The sequence below is a fragment of the Phyllostomus hastatus genome, unplaced genomic scaffold (genome assembly GCF_019186645.2).
Source record: "Phyllostomus hastatus isolate PE091 unplaced genomic scaffold, TTU_PhHast_1.1 phas_contig_80, whole genome shotgun sequence".
Classification (NCBI taxonomy): Eukaryota; Metazoa; Chordata; class Mammalia; order Chiroptera; family Phyllostomidae; genus Phyllostomus; species Phyllostomus hastatus.
Window position 1 is genome coordinate 5,417,943 of NW_025333960.1, and position 17,460 is coordinate 5,435,402.

General features: G+C 36.9%; 1 protein-coding gene across 2 annotated transcripts in view; it reads right to left on the reverse strand.

Moving 5' to 3' along the window:
- SEH1L (SEH1 like nucleoporin) overlaps window positions 1-17,460 on the reverse strand; it is a 58,274-nt gene that overhangs the window by 23,608 nt on the left and 17,206 nt on the right. For both annotated transcript variants that reach the window (XM_045850071.1, XM_045850072.1), the window contains exons 2-3: window positions 7,409-7,459; window positions 4,415-4,561 (exon numbers count right to left, since the gene is read on the reverse strand). In XM_045850071.1, the coding sequence (XP_045706027.1) occupies window positions 4,415-4,561; window positions 7,409-7,459 (198 nt within the window). The remainder of the gene's footprint in view (window positions 1-4,414; window positions 4,562-7,408; window positions 7,460-17,460) is intronic.

The window sequence follows — 17,460 nt, forward strand, 5'->3', positions numbered from 1 at the left end:
AAGAAAAATGTGGGATGACCATTGACAATAAAATTGGTTTTGAGAGGGTGTACAGGGGAGAAATAGTAAAAACTGCAGAATGGAAACAAGGTGTAGCAAGAGAGAAAGCAAAATTTAAAACTAAAGAGGAAAGAAGGTAAAATGGAGTAAGAGAAGGGAGGAGCAATATATGAGAATTAAAATAAACTTTCATATAAAATCTAGTGAGACTTAACATGCACAAACTTATAGACATGAAATGAATGTTAAAAAAACTATAAAGGAAAAAAATATCACAAATTATGGAGAAGACCACAGTGGACTTCCTCTCTATACCATCTAGGATCCACCTCTGGTGATGTCAAATGGTGATCCCATCTGTCCTTAGGCAGCCTGTTGAGACTACCAGGATCTACCATCTGTGGCTAACTCCTTCAGTTGTTAATCTAGTCACTCTGCACTCAGCAGTCAGGTTTAAGTACCACAGGGTGGGGCGAAGTCACTCTTGGTGGTGGGTCTGTTGCTTCCCTTCAGGCTGATGCGACTCAGAGGGGAGAGGTCTGCCTGAGCAAGACAGCCTGCAGTAAAGGGGTGACTTGGCACTAGAATCCTCACGGTAGCTCTCTTAGTTCTCTCCCCAAAACTTCCATCCCCAGGCTCTCCTCAAGTGTCTCTAGTCTACTCTTCCCACTGGTCCTTTTCCAGAGCTCAGGGTAAGTGGATGCATATGAAAATTTATGCATTGGCTCTTTAAATGGCTTTTTGCATCTCCAGCCTTCTGTCTCTGGCATAGAGCAACCCTGTCATTTTTCACAGCTAGATGCTATCTGTGTATATTTCGGGCTCTGGAGCTGTAGGCTGGGAAGCCCAGCTTGGGGTTTAGACCCCACACTTCTCAGGAGGATCCCCCCAGCAGTTTAGATATGCCTCCAGAACTTCAGCTGCTTCCTGTGGGTGTCCAGCCAGCCCTCTGGAGTCCTCTCCACACTCCCTACCAGTCACATTGTGTTTAAGCTGTTTCTTTTGTCTGTCTGTTGTTATAAGGCTTTTCTCTTGCTATTGTTCAGTTATTTATTCCCGATGATTTCTCCACAACTTAGTTGTAATTCCAGATTGGTCCTGGGAGGTGGTTAGTGTAACTTCCACTCACTCCTCTGCTGTCTTGGATCCACAGCCCCATCTGTGCAAACTTTTGTCTACAAACACCACAGAGTAGTATCAACACAAATGCTAAAATATTAAATTAATGACAATTTAACTATAAATAAATAAATACATCTAAGTTCAAATAAAAATCCTTTATATGCCACCACTCCTGAAACCTACCAATGGTATACTAACTGATCCATCTCAGGTTGACTGCTAGAAAAATTACTTCTCTAAATTTCCTTTCTTTCCTCCTATTAAGCAGCTGTTTACCTGAGAAAGGCCTTGGTGCAAAGGCAGGAGAATAACCCCTTCCATTACACACACAAAAAAAGAACTGTAAAACAGTATGAACAGCATGCAAACTACAACCCTACAGCAATTAAAACAGTATGCCACTGGCATAAAGACAGACATATAAAACAAGGGAATGGAGCCCAGAAATACATAGTCAAGAGATTTTCAATGAGGGTGAAAAGACCATTCAATGGGAAAAGAACAATTTTTTCAATAAAAGATGCTGAGAAAACCAAATATCAAATGCAAAAGAATGAGTGGACCCTAATCTTAGACCATATACAAAAATTAACTCAAAGTAAATCAAAGACCTAAATGTAGGAGTTAAAACTCTAATAATCTTAGAGGAAAATGTTCATGTCATTGTATTAGACAATGATTGCTTGAATATGATACCAAAAACAGGAAACAAAAAGAAGATAAATTGGACTTGATAAAAATTTCAAAATTTTGTGTATCAAAGGACACTATTAAGAACGTGAAAAGGCAACTCACAGAATGGGAGAAGATATTTACAAATCATATATCTAATAAGGGATTAATACCTAGATTATACAAAGAACTCCTACAACTCAGCAACAACAACAACAACAACAAAAAACCCAGTTTAAAAAATGGGCAAGGGACTTGAATAGACATTTCCACTAAAGAAGTAAAAGGGTTCTGGTAACAATTCCAATTGGGGGTGAGGGGAAAGGGTCCTCCTACAGTGTAGGGCCTACACCAATGAACAATTCTCAGAAACCAAGAGGTGTGAGGAGCATTCAACTAAATTCTAACACTACCTACCCAGGGACAGTGTCAGATACCACAGCTTGGTACTACAAAACTGCCTCCACTGACTCATGACTTCAGAAGCCAGTGCTTCAGACTGGTTGACTATAAATCACAGGTTCCCAAGAGCTGCTCCTTGGGTTCAATTAATTTCTATAGCAGCTCAGAGAACTCAGTGAAACATTTTACTTACCACATTACTGATTTATTATAAAAGAATAGAACTCAGAACAGCCAGATGGAAGAAATGAAGAGTATGGGGAAAAGACACGACACTTCCATGCCCTACCCAGGCACGTCACTCTTCCCAAATCTGTACCTCTGCACCAACCCAGAAGCTCTCCAAACCCTATCCTTTTGGGTGTTTATAAAGCCTTACTTACATAGACATGACTGACTAACTCATTTGCCCCTCTCCCTTCCCTGGAGGTTGAAGGGTGGGACTGAGAGTTTCAACCCTCTTATGGCATGGTTAACTACACTGGCAACCAGCACTCAACCTTAGGTGCTTTCTAAAAGTTACAACGTTAACGTAACAACAGACACCTTTATCACTCTCAACATTTAAGAAATTCCCAGGGTTTTGGGAACCATGATTCTGGAACCATGAATGAAACCTAAACATATAAGAGAAATATATTTTGGTCATCTGAATAATCAAATACATATGTCTTATAAATCACAGTATCACAAGAAGATATATGAATGTTGATTAACACAAAAAGATGTTCAACATCATTAAACACTGGGGAAATGCAAATCAAAACCACTAGAGGATACCACTTCACAAGCACTGGCAAGGAAGCAGAGAAACTAGACCCTCATGTATTGTTCATGGAAATGTAAAATAATTGCAGCCATTGTGGAAACAATTTCTCAGTTTCTCAAAAAGTTAAACATAAAACTACCATATGACCCAGTCAGTCTACTTATAGGTATATATCCAAAAGAATTAAATGCAAGGTATCAAATAGCTATCTACATACTGATGCTCACAGTAGCACTATTTACAACACCTAAAAGGTGAAAACAACCCAGATGTCTATCCATAGATGAATGAATAAACAAAATGTTGCATACATACACAACAGATAAACAAAATGTGGCATACATACACAACACAGATGAACCTTTTCAACACAGATGTTAAAAACATTTGCTTAGTGAAACAAGCCAGATACAGATGGACAAATATTGTATGGTTCCACTTATATGAGGAATCTAAAGTAGTCAAATTCAGAGACAGAACATAAAATAGAGGTTACCAGGGGCTGGAGGAGGGGAAAGGAAACTGTACCATTTAATGATACAGAGTTTATGTTGGGAAGATGAAAAGTTCTGACATAGCTATCAGTGATGGGTACACAGCATTATGAATGTCATTAATGCCACTAAATGTTACACTTATGGTGAAAATTATAAATATTATGTTAAGTATATTTTACCACTATTTTAAAATGCAGCAGAAAAATAAACAATATTGACAGCGCATTAAAATTAGTGTGAGGGGGTATGGGAAGGACTGGTATGAATACAGAAGACAACAATGTATTTACATTTTTATAAAGATAGGTAATATATCCAGAAGAATACACAAAAAGCCTGTAACAGTGGTTGCCTCTGGGGAAAGAACTCTGTGGCCAGAGAAGAAGTTCTCACTGAACACACTTGTCTGTCCCTTTTGAAATTTACATTTGTGCCTCAATACCTATTATTAAAAAATGAAGAGAAAAAAAAACATTAGACTGAGTCTGAAGGGCAATCTAGTTTTAATTCTCTCACTTTATAGACAAGGAACTGAAGCAGCAAACACATTATGTTCTTGCCTAAATTCAAAAACCCAATCAGTGAAGAGCTCTAGCTAAGGCAAAAACAGATATAGAGTATATTTAGTAAGAAAGAAAAGGTAGCCAACTACAAAAGAGAAAAAAACCATTTTTAAGGGGTTTTAGAGTATATTCTATGACAAAGCAAATACTCTGGATTCACCATCAAAGTTATAATAAGCAATGCCACACGCACTTATAAGTACCACTTCAGGCCCAACACAAAATTAGATAAAACAGTAGGAGAAGAACATGGAAGAAAGAACAATGAAACTGATAAATATAGAGAGGAGCAGTAACACCTTACCAAGCAGCTAATGTGTTCTTGGAAACATTAATGCTCCTTGGATACTCAAGCCCCCACATTTCCTGAAAACTAACAAATGTCTCACCCAATGACTCTGTCCTCGCAGTTTATCATTTGATTCTCCTACTATTTCTTCCCATACAGCAGCTGTTCGGTCAAAAGAACAGGAAGCTAAAACTTGTCCAAATTCAGGATGGGCCCATGTCACACGCCACACAGATCCACTATGTGTCTGAGGAATTAAAAACAAACAAAAAACCCCAAAAGCTGAGTTTACTCATATTTCACACATATAATGTTTTCCTTAAGAAAATGGAATACACGTTTACTTTAGTAAAGGAGAAAGCTGTTCAAAATAACATTTCAATAAAAACTTAAATGCTAAAATTTTTTAACTTCAAGATATTCTATACACAGAATTGTAACCCTTCTGGAGTCAAGTTCTAAATTTTACTAATAAAGAAAAATCTAGCTAGATAAAGTTGACTTCTTCCAATGCTAATATTAAAGACCTGCTTCAGAGTTTAGCCTAAACAAGTTTTTAAAAAGAGATTCTACCAGTTGACTAATTTTTCAAATTGTATCTATAGGGAATATCCACATAATAAATAGTATCAATCAAAACTATTTGCTCCAAAAGCCTTACAGTACAGTCATACCTCAGTACTCAATGGCTTCAGAACTCAGAACTCTTCAAACCCTGTACTCGTCACATTTTGATGAAGAAAAAATGTTTCAGCACTCAGCACTTGTTCAGGACTCATAGCACTTGCTAGAACTTATATGCATCCTGACACTATCCCACAAGAGAAAATGTTTCATCACTTGTTGCTTGCTCATACAGAGGTACTGCTGTACATAGAAGCTGTAGCAACAAAATGCTTAAATGATTCTAACTGATGTCTGTCTAGACAATGGACTTATTCTAGGAAAAGAGCCAACGGATGGGCAAATATAGAAGTCCAAATCCTTGTATTCTGAGAAATAATTTAAAGCTCAGCAGTAGTACTTTTATGTATGAAAAGTATCAAATTACTATTCAACTCTTTGCACTGACCAAAAAAAAAAAAAAAAGATGGAAATCGCCTTAAAGACTTTCACATCAACAGAATTTCATTTGTGCTGTCCATAAACATACTGTATGACAAGCATCAATCCACCAATTACATTTACAAAATTTGTTTCATGCTTCTACATGTCTAACACTTTTACACTCAACAATCTCAGAATACTTTCAAAATCTGTTAACTTCTACATGATAACAGTATCATCCAAAGGTAAACTTTAAATGCTTATTTTTTTTATATTTTATTTATTGATTTTTAGAGAGGAAGGGGGAAGGGTGGGGGAGAAAGACAGAGACAGATTTGTTGCTCCACTTATTTATGCATCCATTGGTTGCTTCTTGTGTGTGCCCTGACTGGGTGTAAACCACAACTCAGGTGTATTGGAACAACACTCTAACCAACTAAGCACCTGGCCAGGTTTTATTCTTCATTTTGTCCAGCCCTTCTCTTGTTTGACCTTTAATTCTTCTTTATGTAGGTTATTAAGTAAAAAGATACAACAGGGAAGTGAGATTTTGTTCAGAATCAGATTCCCGTAAAGCACAATCTAACTAAAGAATAAGAACTGCACAAGGATTGTCATCACAATAAAGAGAAACAACTTAAATATCCATTAGTTAAGCAATGCAGAGTATATTTATGTTTTTAAAGAGGCTTTGAACATACCTCAAAGTACAATACTTAGGTCATGTAACTGAAAAGCAAAAGATAGGGGTTTCCTTTTGGAATTATAAAAAAAGCTTTGGAACTAGATAGAAGTGATAGCTGTGCAACATGATCAGTGGAGTCAATGCCACTGAGCTGTTTACTTTAAAATAATTAATTTTATTTTGTGTGAATTACACTTCAATTTAAGAGCACAAAAGATTTGGATATATAATTCACCAAAGATAACTGAATGGCAAATATGCACATAAAAACATAACATAATCAATACCTTTAGTCATTAAGGACATACAAATCAAAACCCAATGAGATACTACCTCACACCAAGATGACTATAATCAAAAAATAAATAAAAAAGAAAAAAAGAAAGTATCAAGTGTATGGAAGGATACAGAAAAGGGAACCATCTTATATTTCTTAGTGGGAATATAAAATGGTAGAGGCACCTTGGAAAAGAGTTTGGCTATTACACAGTTAAAACATACACAACCCACCCATTCCACTCTTCAGGATCTACCTAAGAGAAATGAAATGTAGGTGCACACAAAGACTTGTATGGCATGTTAAGAAGAGCATTCATTACTCCTAATTGCCAAAAACTAAAAGCAATTCAAATGTCTACCTGGTGAATAAATAAATATATAAACATGGCTTTTTCTATACAATGGAATGCTCCTCAGCATTACAAAGAATCAAACTACTTACACATGTCACAATATGGACCAACCTCAAAAACACGCTAAGGGAAAGTAGCCAGACAAAAAGAACTACTTGTTACAGAATTCCATTTATACAAAATATCTAAAAAAGGTAAAACTACAGAAAAAAACTAGTTCAGTGGTTGCCTGGGGCTTAGGAGGGAAATAGAGGAACCCATATGGGCACAAGGGAAATTTCAGGACTGATGGAAGTGTTCTAAAACTAGATTGTAGTGATGCTTACAATACTATATAAATTTATTAAAACTCACTGAAATGTAAACTTGTAATTGATGACTCTTAAGGAACACAAAACTCTACCTGAATAATGCTGTTTTATAAAAAATCAAGAAGTAAAAATGTATCAAACATAAAAATATGTAAATGATAAAAGACATACTAACACGCTAAAAATAATTACGTTAGAATGCTATGGAATTACAAATTTCCTTATTCTAAAATTTTCTAATGTGTATTTGTTATTTTAATAGTAGAAAATGTAAAATTCCTTTTTAAGAAAAGAAGTATAAATTTTACAATTCTCCCAAAGCTAAAGAGCAAGTCACTGATACTCCCAAATAAACAGCAAACATTTCCATTTCTTTAAACATTTCAATTTTAAAAATTACTGTAAAAATAAATACTAACCTTCCAGCTAGCAGTACAATGCCAATCACCACTTTCACTTTTATCCCAGACCTATAAAAAAATTAAGACAGATATTTTATACAAAAAAACTTAAAAATTAATATGAAAAACATTAAGATTAGTCAGTATTAGAGGAAAGGAGGTGAACATGTATTCACAAAGGAATACAACCTATCAGCAAACATCCATTCATTCATTCATTCGTTCGTTCATCCAAATATTTATTGAGAACCTTGGATGTGTCAGGCACTGGGCTAAGCACTGAGGAGTCAAGGAATCTGAGCTCTACCAGGTAAGAGAGACACTTACAATTATAGTTAAGTCTTGTTATTCAAGGCAGTTATGTTCTCTATGTTACCAAGAACACTGAATTAGCAAATACTGAACCACTGCTCCTAAGGGAAATACAAGGTGAGAGTTCATAAGAGCCCCTGGTCACAACATACCTGTTAACCAATCAATATATAAACTGGTTTTATGTGTGCATATGTTTAAAATCAACTTATTTAATATATATTATTGATTAATTAACAATGAACTCAAAACCAACTGCACTACAACTCATGTCTGAATGAAGCTTCCTTAGCATACATATTTTCTCCCTAGAGTACATCACAGCCTTTGTGCACTTGGGAACACTAGGCAGTACTTCAGCACTATGCTTGGGCACTATTCTAGACAGTGAAATCACCAAAAAAAGAACATATATGTCACCCTGGCCAGTGGCTCACTTGGCTGTAGCATCATCCCATGCTTAAGGGATGCAGGTTGATTCCAGTCAAGGCACATACCTAAGCTGCTGGGTTTGATTCCAGGTAGGAGTACATATGGGAGGCAACCAATCAATATTATTCTCTCACATCAATGTTTCTCTCTCTCTTTTCCCTCACCCCTCCTCTCTCTAAACATATCAATGAGTAAGCACTAATAAAAAAAGAAAGAAAATGTAAAGAATGTGGCGACAGATAATGAGGACACGTTTACAACACGAGAGCCAAAATAAGAAGGAACCCTAATGGTCCTCAAGTGAGAACATGTACTCAGGCAACTCCAATTTTTTTGCCCCTCTGTTCATGTCAGCAAAATAACAGTATTGATATTAGGGTTAAAATAAATCTTAGAGAGTAAACAAATTCACAAATACAAAATCTACAAATATTATTGGTTGTACATGTAACAAACCAAAGCAAAATATTGAAATTTCTACCAACAAAAAAATAGATTATAATAACAAGATGACATTTTTAACCTGTTAAAAAATGTAATAAACAGTATGGTGGCTACTCAAAAAATCTAAAAATAGAAGTACCATATGACCCAGCAATTCTACTCTTCGGTAAACACCCAAAAGAGTTAAAAGCAGGGTCTCACAGTGACATCAGCATCATAGCAGAGTAAGAAGACCTCTTAATCTTTCCCCTTAAAGTTACAAGTTGGACAACTATAATTCAACAAAGGAGTCCTTGTTCAGTGCACAAACATATCTGAGGGACCCAGGTACCGAGACATATACAGGTGGGCATAAAGTAGTAGACAGGAAAGGAAGAGTACAGCAGCCCTCACTCCGCAGTCCAGAGGCACTGAAGTAGCATTCTGGCCTGAGTGGCCAGTACATACACTGCAGCTGAGCAAATGTGAGAGGCCAGAAACAGAGCAAAGATGTGGCAGCTGCAAATTGACAGCCACCATTATCAGGAAAAAAACAAAGAGGCATGAATCTCTCCCAGCTCCAGCTGACAGGGTAGCAGTGTAAGTTATCAGAATACAGCCTCATTCACAGAAGCCTGAAGAAGGCTGAGGGGCAGAAGCAACATTCCAGCCTAAGTGGGTGGTACACAATGCAGCTAAAATGCAGTTGAAAAAAACAGCCACATGCTCTCCCCTCCAGAAACATACCCACACTTTTCCTTTCCTCTTCTTCCCTCACAGGTTGCATCTTACCTAAACTCTAAGGGACTTCACAGGATATGCAACCATGGAAGCCATTGGCAGCAGCAGCTCTTCCTGGGCTAACCCCCAGAACCTGTCTCCAAGATGCCCTTTTATCTGACTTGAGCCAAAGCAGCCCTGCCTAGGCTCTCTCCTATTGCCTCTTCTATCCTAAGCTCTTCCTTGTTTCACCATCTCCAGATTAATAAATGTACTCTCAAAATGAAGAAAGGGAGGGAGGGAGGGGAAAGAGAGAGAAAGAGAAGAGAGGAAAGAAAAAGAGAGAGAAAGAGAGGAAAGGAAGGAAGAGAGGGGGGAGGGAGGGAGGGACAGAATAGCAGATTCACCTCTTCCTGCCCACTTCTCCCCCACCCATTGTGTGTGGGAGAACCCAGCAAAGGCAGCTGGGATACCTTAGAAAGTACAGTATGGATAGCAGCCTCTGGTTGTAGGGAAGCAGCACTGAGAAATCACAGGCCTGGAACCCCATCACCTATCACATCTCACCACAGAAACAGTGCCCTGAGACAGAGATGACCCAATCACAGAGGGGACACTCAACTCCTCAGGGAATATAAGGCATTTTCCATGGCCATGGCAACACACCCCACTGACATCCAGAAAGTGCTAGTAGTTCAGGTAATGGGAATGGGGGAGTAGGAGGGGGGCAACAAAAGCTTATACTATAGCACCACCTACTGAAAAACAAAGACCTCTACTTATCACTTCTAAAATGTTAGAGCTAAACGATATTAAAAAAAAAAAATTTTAATTCCTCAAATACCCAGGCAGAATAACCCATCAAATACTGCAAATAACCAAGGTAAAAAGGTAGCTCAGAAAGAAAATGAAAGTCTCCAGAAAACAAACTCAAAGACATGGAGGACTGTGATTTAAGTGACAGAAAATTCAAGATTGTAGTTCTGAAAAAAACTCAATGAGATATATGAAAACTCACAACAGCAGTTCAAGGAGCTTAGGAATAAAGTCAATGAACAAAAGGAGTACTTTACCAAAGAGACTGAAACTAATAAAGAACCAAACAGAAATTGTAGAGCTGAAGAACTCAATAAATGATATGAAGAATGAATTAGACAACTCAGGAAATAGAGCATACCAGATGGAAGAATTAGTGATCTTGAAGACAGAATTCTAGAAATGCCTCAGCTAGAAGAGAGAGAAGTGGTCATTTTAAAAAAAATGGAAAAACTCCACAATAATTTGTCTCTATTAGAAAGAGCAACATAAGAATAGGTATAGCAGAAGTAAAAGGGAACAGAGAACCTACTCAAACAAATAATCAATGAAAGCTTTCCAAGTCTATGGAAAGAGAAGGACCCTCAAATCTAAGAAGCTAACAGAACACCTGAATATCTCAATCCAAAAAGGTCTCCAAAAATGTTTTCAATGTTAAATTTAATGACAATGAAAGATTTCTCAAGGCAACCAAGGGAATAAAAGACTATAACCTATACAGGAAACCCCATTAGACTATCATTTTTGGGTGTATTTTTCCCCCAGCAGAAACCTACAAGCTAGGAGCAAGTGGAGAAAATATTCAAAATATATTGAAAGAAATAACCAGGCAATAATAATAATATATCCAGCAAAGTTATTCTTTAGATATAAAGGAGAAATAAAGGCTTTTCCAGAAAAATAAAAGCTGGCGAAATTTATCTCAAGACCTCCATTACAAGAAATGTTGAAAAGAGCTCTTCTACCTGAAACAATGCAAAAACATGAGTAAGATGACAAACAGACACATAGTACCAGGAAACTCCAACTGCATTTCAGAATAGCATATTAAACACTTAATTATACAATACAGATTAAAAGGGGTAAAAAGCATTTTTAGACTACAGCTTCTGCAATTTGAAAACAAACACAGCATAAAAAAGGATACATAACAAAAACATATCAGGACAGGACAAAAAGGACTAAATCTGCACAGACAGATAAATGGTAACAAGATGCAATCAGAAGGGAAAGGACTATGGTGTATATGAAAACATTTTTGCATAAACCTAGTGAAAACCACAAAACAAAAATCTAGAAGAGAGATACAAAATAGAGATTTATAGATAGCAGGATGACAGCTAAGGGGAGCGGGCAGGTAAGGGGATAGATGGATTGAGCAAAAAAGGAAAAGTGACTCATAGACATAGACAACAGCGTGGGGATGGCAGGAGGAAGGGGATATAAGGGGACTAAAGGGTAACAAAACAAATGCAATAAAAAGTACATTTTAAAAAATTAAAAATAAAAAGAGGTAATGCGGGGGGGAATCATAGAACACCACCAAACTAAAATAGTAGACAGAAACATAGGGAAAAGAAAGAATGGAGATACAGAGCAACCAGGAGGAAAAAAAAAAAAAAGATAAAATGGCTATAGTAAGTCCTTATATATCAATAATCACCCTAAATATAAATGGACTGAACTGATCAATTAAAAGGCACAGAGTAGCGAGATGCATTTAAAACCAAGCAGACTCATTTCAGCTAAAAAGATATAAACTCAAAGTGAATGAGTCGAAGACGATATTCCAGGCAAATGGCATCCAGATAAAAGTGGGGTTAGATGTGTTTATTCAAACAAAATACATTTCAAGATTTAAAAAAGGTTATATTTTATAATTTTAAAAAAAGGATAGACACTTCATAATGATAAAGGAAGCATTTCATCAAGAATGCGTAACACTTACTAATATGTGCACACCCAACTTGGAAGCTACAAAATATGTAAACAATTACTAGCATACCTACACAAAGATACTGACAAAAACACAATTATGGTAGGGAACCTGAATAACCAATTGACAGCCATGGACAGATCATCGCCCCCGTCCCCCCACCACCAAAAAAAAGTCAATATAGGCCTTAACCGACACATCAGACCAAATAAACATAATAAACATAATAAACATTTACAGAGCCTTCCATCCTAAATGACAGAATATACATTCCCCTCAAGTGTATATGTAACATTCTCAAGAACAGATAGTATGTTGGGGGCACAAAACCAGTCTCAACAAATTTAAAACACTGAAATCATACCAAACATGTTTTTGTATTACAAAGGTATGATGTTTTTCTCTTACAAAGGTATGAAACTAAAAATTATAAAAAGACAGCTGAAAAAAAAACACAAATACGTGGAGATAAAATATTACTGAACAACCATTGGGTCAAAGAAGAAATAAGAGATCAAAAGACACATAAAGACAAATGAAAATGACAAACAACATGTCAAAATGTTAGAGATGCAGCAAAAGTGGAACAAAGATGTAAGTTTACAGTACTACGGGCCTATCTGAACAAGAAAAATCTCAAACTATTTAGCCCTTCACCTTAAAGAACCAATATAATAACCAATAACATAAGAACCAAAAAGAATAAATATAACCCAAACTCAGTATAAGGAAATAAAAATTAAAGCAAAATTAAACAAAATAGAGAACAAAAAAGCTATAGAAAAATTAATGAAACAAAGAGCTCATTCTCTGAAAAGGCAAATAAAATTGACAAACCTCTGACTAGACTCACTAAGCAAAGGAGAGTCAAAAAATCAGAACTGCAATCAGAACTGCAAGAGAACTGCAAGTTACAATGTACCCACAGAAACACAAAGGTTATAAAAGAATGCTATGAAAAGTTAAATGCCACCAAATTAGATAACCTAGAAGAAATGGACAAATTCTTAGAAATATATAACCTTTCTAGGCTGAACTATGAAGAACTGGAAAAACTAAATGGTGTGATCAACAATAAGGAAATTGAAAGAGCACTCAAAACCACCACCCCCCCCCAAAAAAAAAAAACAAATCCAGGACCAGGTGTTTTCAATGATGAATTCTAACAAAGATTCGAAGAAGATTTAATACCTATCCTTTTTGAACTATTCCAAAAAAACCAGAAGCACTAATCTTTCAAGACCAACATTACCAACATTACCCTGATACCAAAACCAAGAAAGAGCAAAGGAAAGGTGATGGGAGAGGAGGAGAGAGAAAGGGGAGGGAAATGAAAGGGAGGAGAGGGGGGGAATGGAATTATAGACCAATATATCTGATAAACATAGATGCAAAAATCCTATACAATATACTAGTAAATCAAATACAACAATACATTAAAAAGGTAACATATCATGATCAATTGTGATTCATACCAGAGATGCAAGGATGGTTTAACATATGCAATCGATTAGTATGATATACCACATTAACAAAAGATAAAAATCATTTGATCATATCAACAGATGCAGAAATAGCATCTCACAAGATACATCTATTTAAACAAACACTCAAAAAGGTAAAGAAGGAAAATACCTCAACATAATAAAGGCCACATATGACAAACCCTCAGCTAGTATCATAATCAATGGTGAAAAACTGAAAGATTTTCCTATAAGACCAGGAACAAAACAAGAATGCCCACTCTTGCCCCTGTTATTCAGCATAGTACTGGAAGTCCTAGCCAGAGCAATCAGGCAAAAGAAAGAAATAAAAGGCATCCAATGTAGGAATCAAGAAGTAAAATCATGTCACTATTTGTAGATGACATGATTCTATACGTAGGAAAATCTAAAGACTCCACCAAAAGACTATTAGAAACTATATAAATAAAGTTGCAGGATACAAAACCAATGTACAAAAACCCACTGCATATCTATGTGCTAATAATGAAATATCAGGTAATGAAAAGAGAATACTCCCATTTGCAATAGTAATGAAAAGAATACCCAGGAATAAATTTACCAAAGAAAATGAAGGGCCTACACACTGAAAACTATAGTCATTGTTGAAAGAAATTAACAACACAAAGAAATGGACAAATATTCCATGTTCATGTATTGGACATACAAGCTCTGTCTGGAAAAAGTCCAGCCACTGTTAATATAACAGAATGGTTTGCATTACATCAATATAACCTGGCAGCCAAGGACAGTGGACTGGACTGAGCATGTGTGAACAATGACAACTTCACTGGGGAAGGTAGACACCATTGACTAAGCATGTGTACGGTGTGGCCCTCACATTCAAAATGACTGAGTGAATAGAGCAATGAATCTGCATCAAATTTTGCATGAAGCTTGAACATTCCTCCTCAGAAACATAAGAGATGAAACAATAAAATACATAGAAGAAAACACAGGTACTAAACTTACATACCTTGGTCTCAAGGAATTCTTATGAACTTGACCCACAGGCATGGGAAGTAAAAACAAAAATAAAGTAATGGTACTACATCAAATTAAAGAGCTTCTTCAAAGAAAAAGAAACCCACAAAACAAAAAAGCAACCAACTGAATAGGTGAAGATATTTGCAAATGATACCTTCATAAAGGGGCTAACATCCAAAATAAACAAACATCTCATACAACACAACAACAACAACAACAACAACAACAACAAATCCAGTTAAATAAAGAATGGGCAGAGGCTCTGGATGGGTAGCTCAGTTGGTTAGAGCATTGTCCCAATATACCAAGGTTGCAGGTTTGATCCCCGGTAGGGTACATACAAGAATCAATGAAGGAATGAATAAACAAATGGAACAACATTTCAATGTTTCTCTCTTTCCCTTCCTTTCTCTAAAATCAATAAACAAACTTTTTTTCTAATGGGCAGAGGACCTGAACACTTTCCCCAAGAAGACATACAGGTAGCCAACAGATAAATGAAAAGATGCTCAACTTCACTACCTATAAGGGAAATACAAATCAAAATCACAATGAGATACCACCTACTAGAATGGCTACTATCAATAACACAAGAAATAAGTGTTGAAGAGGATGTGGAGAAAAGGAAACCCTCATTCACCGCTGGTGGGAATAAAATTTGATGCAGACTCTACGGAAAACAATCTGGCAGTTCCTCAAAAAATTAAGAATGGAGCTACCATATGATCCAGCAATCCCTCTTCTGAGTATCTACCCCCAAAATTTGAAAACACGTATTTGTAAAAGATACACATACCTCTACGTTCACAACAGCATTACACACAATAGCCAAGGTAGGGAATCAACATAAAAGTGTCCTTCAACAGATGGCTGGATAAAGATGATGTGGCACATATATACATTGGAATAATAATCATCTGTTGGGGACCACCCTGCCTGGTATCAGGAAGCTGTAACCCCCTGTGACTTAGGCTGAATGAAAGACCTCCGGACCAGAAGCCACTAAGGAGACAAAACTTATTTCCCTGGCATGAATGCTGCCTGTTCTAATGCCTGGCTTCCCTTTTGCACGGTCAGCAGTCAATGACAGGTAACAATTCTCTAAGAAAGAGAATGAACATAAGACAGACTCGATCACGTGGGAATACCCTAAGGGAAGAGACACGGAGCTGTGGATATGAAGGGATGATCAACATCAACCCCCTCCCCCTCGGCTTTCTCAGTCCTTGTGAGAAATCTAAGTCTCCTGGCTGCCTTTGTCTTTTCTGTTAACTCAGGCCTGCAGGGGCAGCCCAGACCAGAAACGGCAGACCCCCAGGGTAATCAGGCCTGGGACATAGAATATGCAAGATCCTGTAAGATCTGTTTGCTACAGGATGTTATTAACTTGGAATTTAAAAGCACAGGCAGGAAACCTTTGGAACCTATAGTCCTTTCATATGTTAAAGACCCCAAACTTTGCCCAGAATCACAGTGGGGGTTCTGTCTGCACCTTTGTAAGTCACCTACATCTTTTGATCTTTTCTGCCAGACTGTGAATCCACAAACTAAGTCTGTTTTCTCAATAAAAATCTGCTTGGGAATGGAGACGGGCGCTCTCCCCACTACAGAGAGTGGCCATTCCGTTTTTACTTCCCCGCAGAAACTGCTTGTCTCTGTGTATGTCTTTCTCGTGTTTCGACAAACCATCCGCAGCATTCCGTGCTCACTGCAGGCAAATGAGCACATGTCAATCATCCATAAGAAAAGATGAAATACTGCCATCTGCAACAACATGGATGGATCTTGTAAGTATCATGCTAAGTGAAATAAGTCAGATAAAAAAGGACAAGAAACATATTTCACTGGTGTGGAATACAAAACAGAAAGCAACAAATGAACAAACTCAAGGAGGATCAAGGGGATCAAATATGTTAACAGAAGACTAGGCTTTGTGTAGTGAGTACACAATGCAAAATGCACATGATGTATTATAGAACTGTATATCTAAAACATAATATTAACCAATGTTATACCAGTAAATTTAATTTAAAAACAAATAATAAAAAGGCAGGGTCTCAAAGAGATATTTGTACACCCACATTCATAACGTTATTCAAGACAGCTAAAACATAGACGCAACCCAGGTCCATGGACAGATAAATAAGCAAAATGTGGTAATACAATAGAAATAATGGAATATTCAGCCTTAAAATAAATTCTGACACATGCTACAACATTAGAAGACATTACAATGAGTGAAATAATCCAACTACAAAAAAGAAATGTATGACTCCACTTATATGAGGTTCTTAATAGTTGTCAAATCCATAGAGGCACAAAGGTTTTTGCTAGGGGCTGGAGAATGGGGAAATGGGGAGTTATTGTTTAATGGGTACCAAGTTTCAGTTGCAAAATGAAAATGATCTAAAAGTAGATGGTTGCAAAAAGATATGAATGTACCTAATACCACTTACTGTACACTTAAAATGGTTAAGATGGTAAATTTTACTTTATGTGTTTTTTACCATATAAAAATATTTATAGGGGCCCTGGCTGGTGTGACTCAGTGGCTGAGTACCAGCCTGCAAATCAAAGGGTCGCTGGTTCAAATCTCAGTCTAAAGCACATACCTGGGTTGTAGGCAAAGTCCCCAATAGGGCACGTGTGAGACGCAATCACACATTGATGCTTCTCTCCCTCTTTCTCCCTCTTTTACCCTCTCTAAAAAATAAATACATAAAATCTTTAAAAAATATATATATATGTTTAAAGGGGAAAAATGTACTAATACCTGACATGGAAGATGCCAACATCAAATCAATATTCTCACTGGCAGTGCACAAAAGAGCAGCCTTCAAAAAAGCAATGTGCAGCTAGGCAGTGCCACAGGGCAGTGAGGGCAACAGTGGGAGTAGCAGCAAGACCAAATCATGAACACGCACAGCTGCCACAGGCCCCTC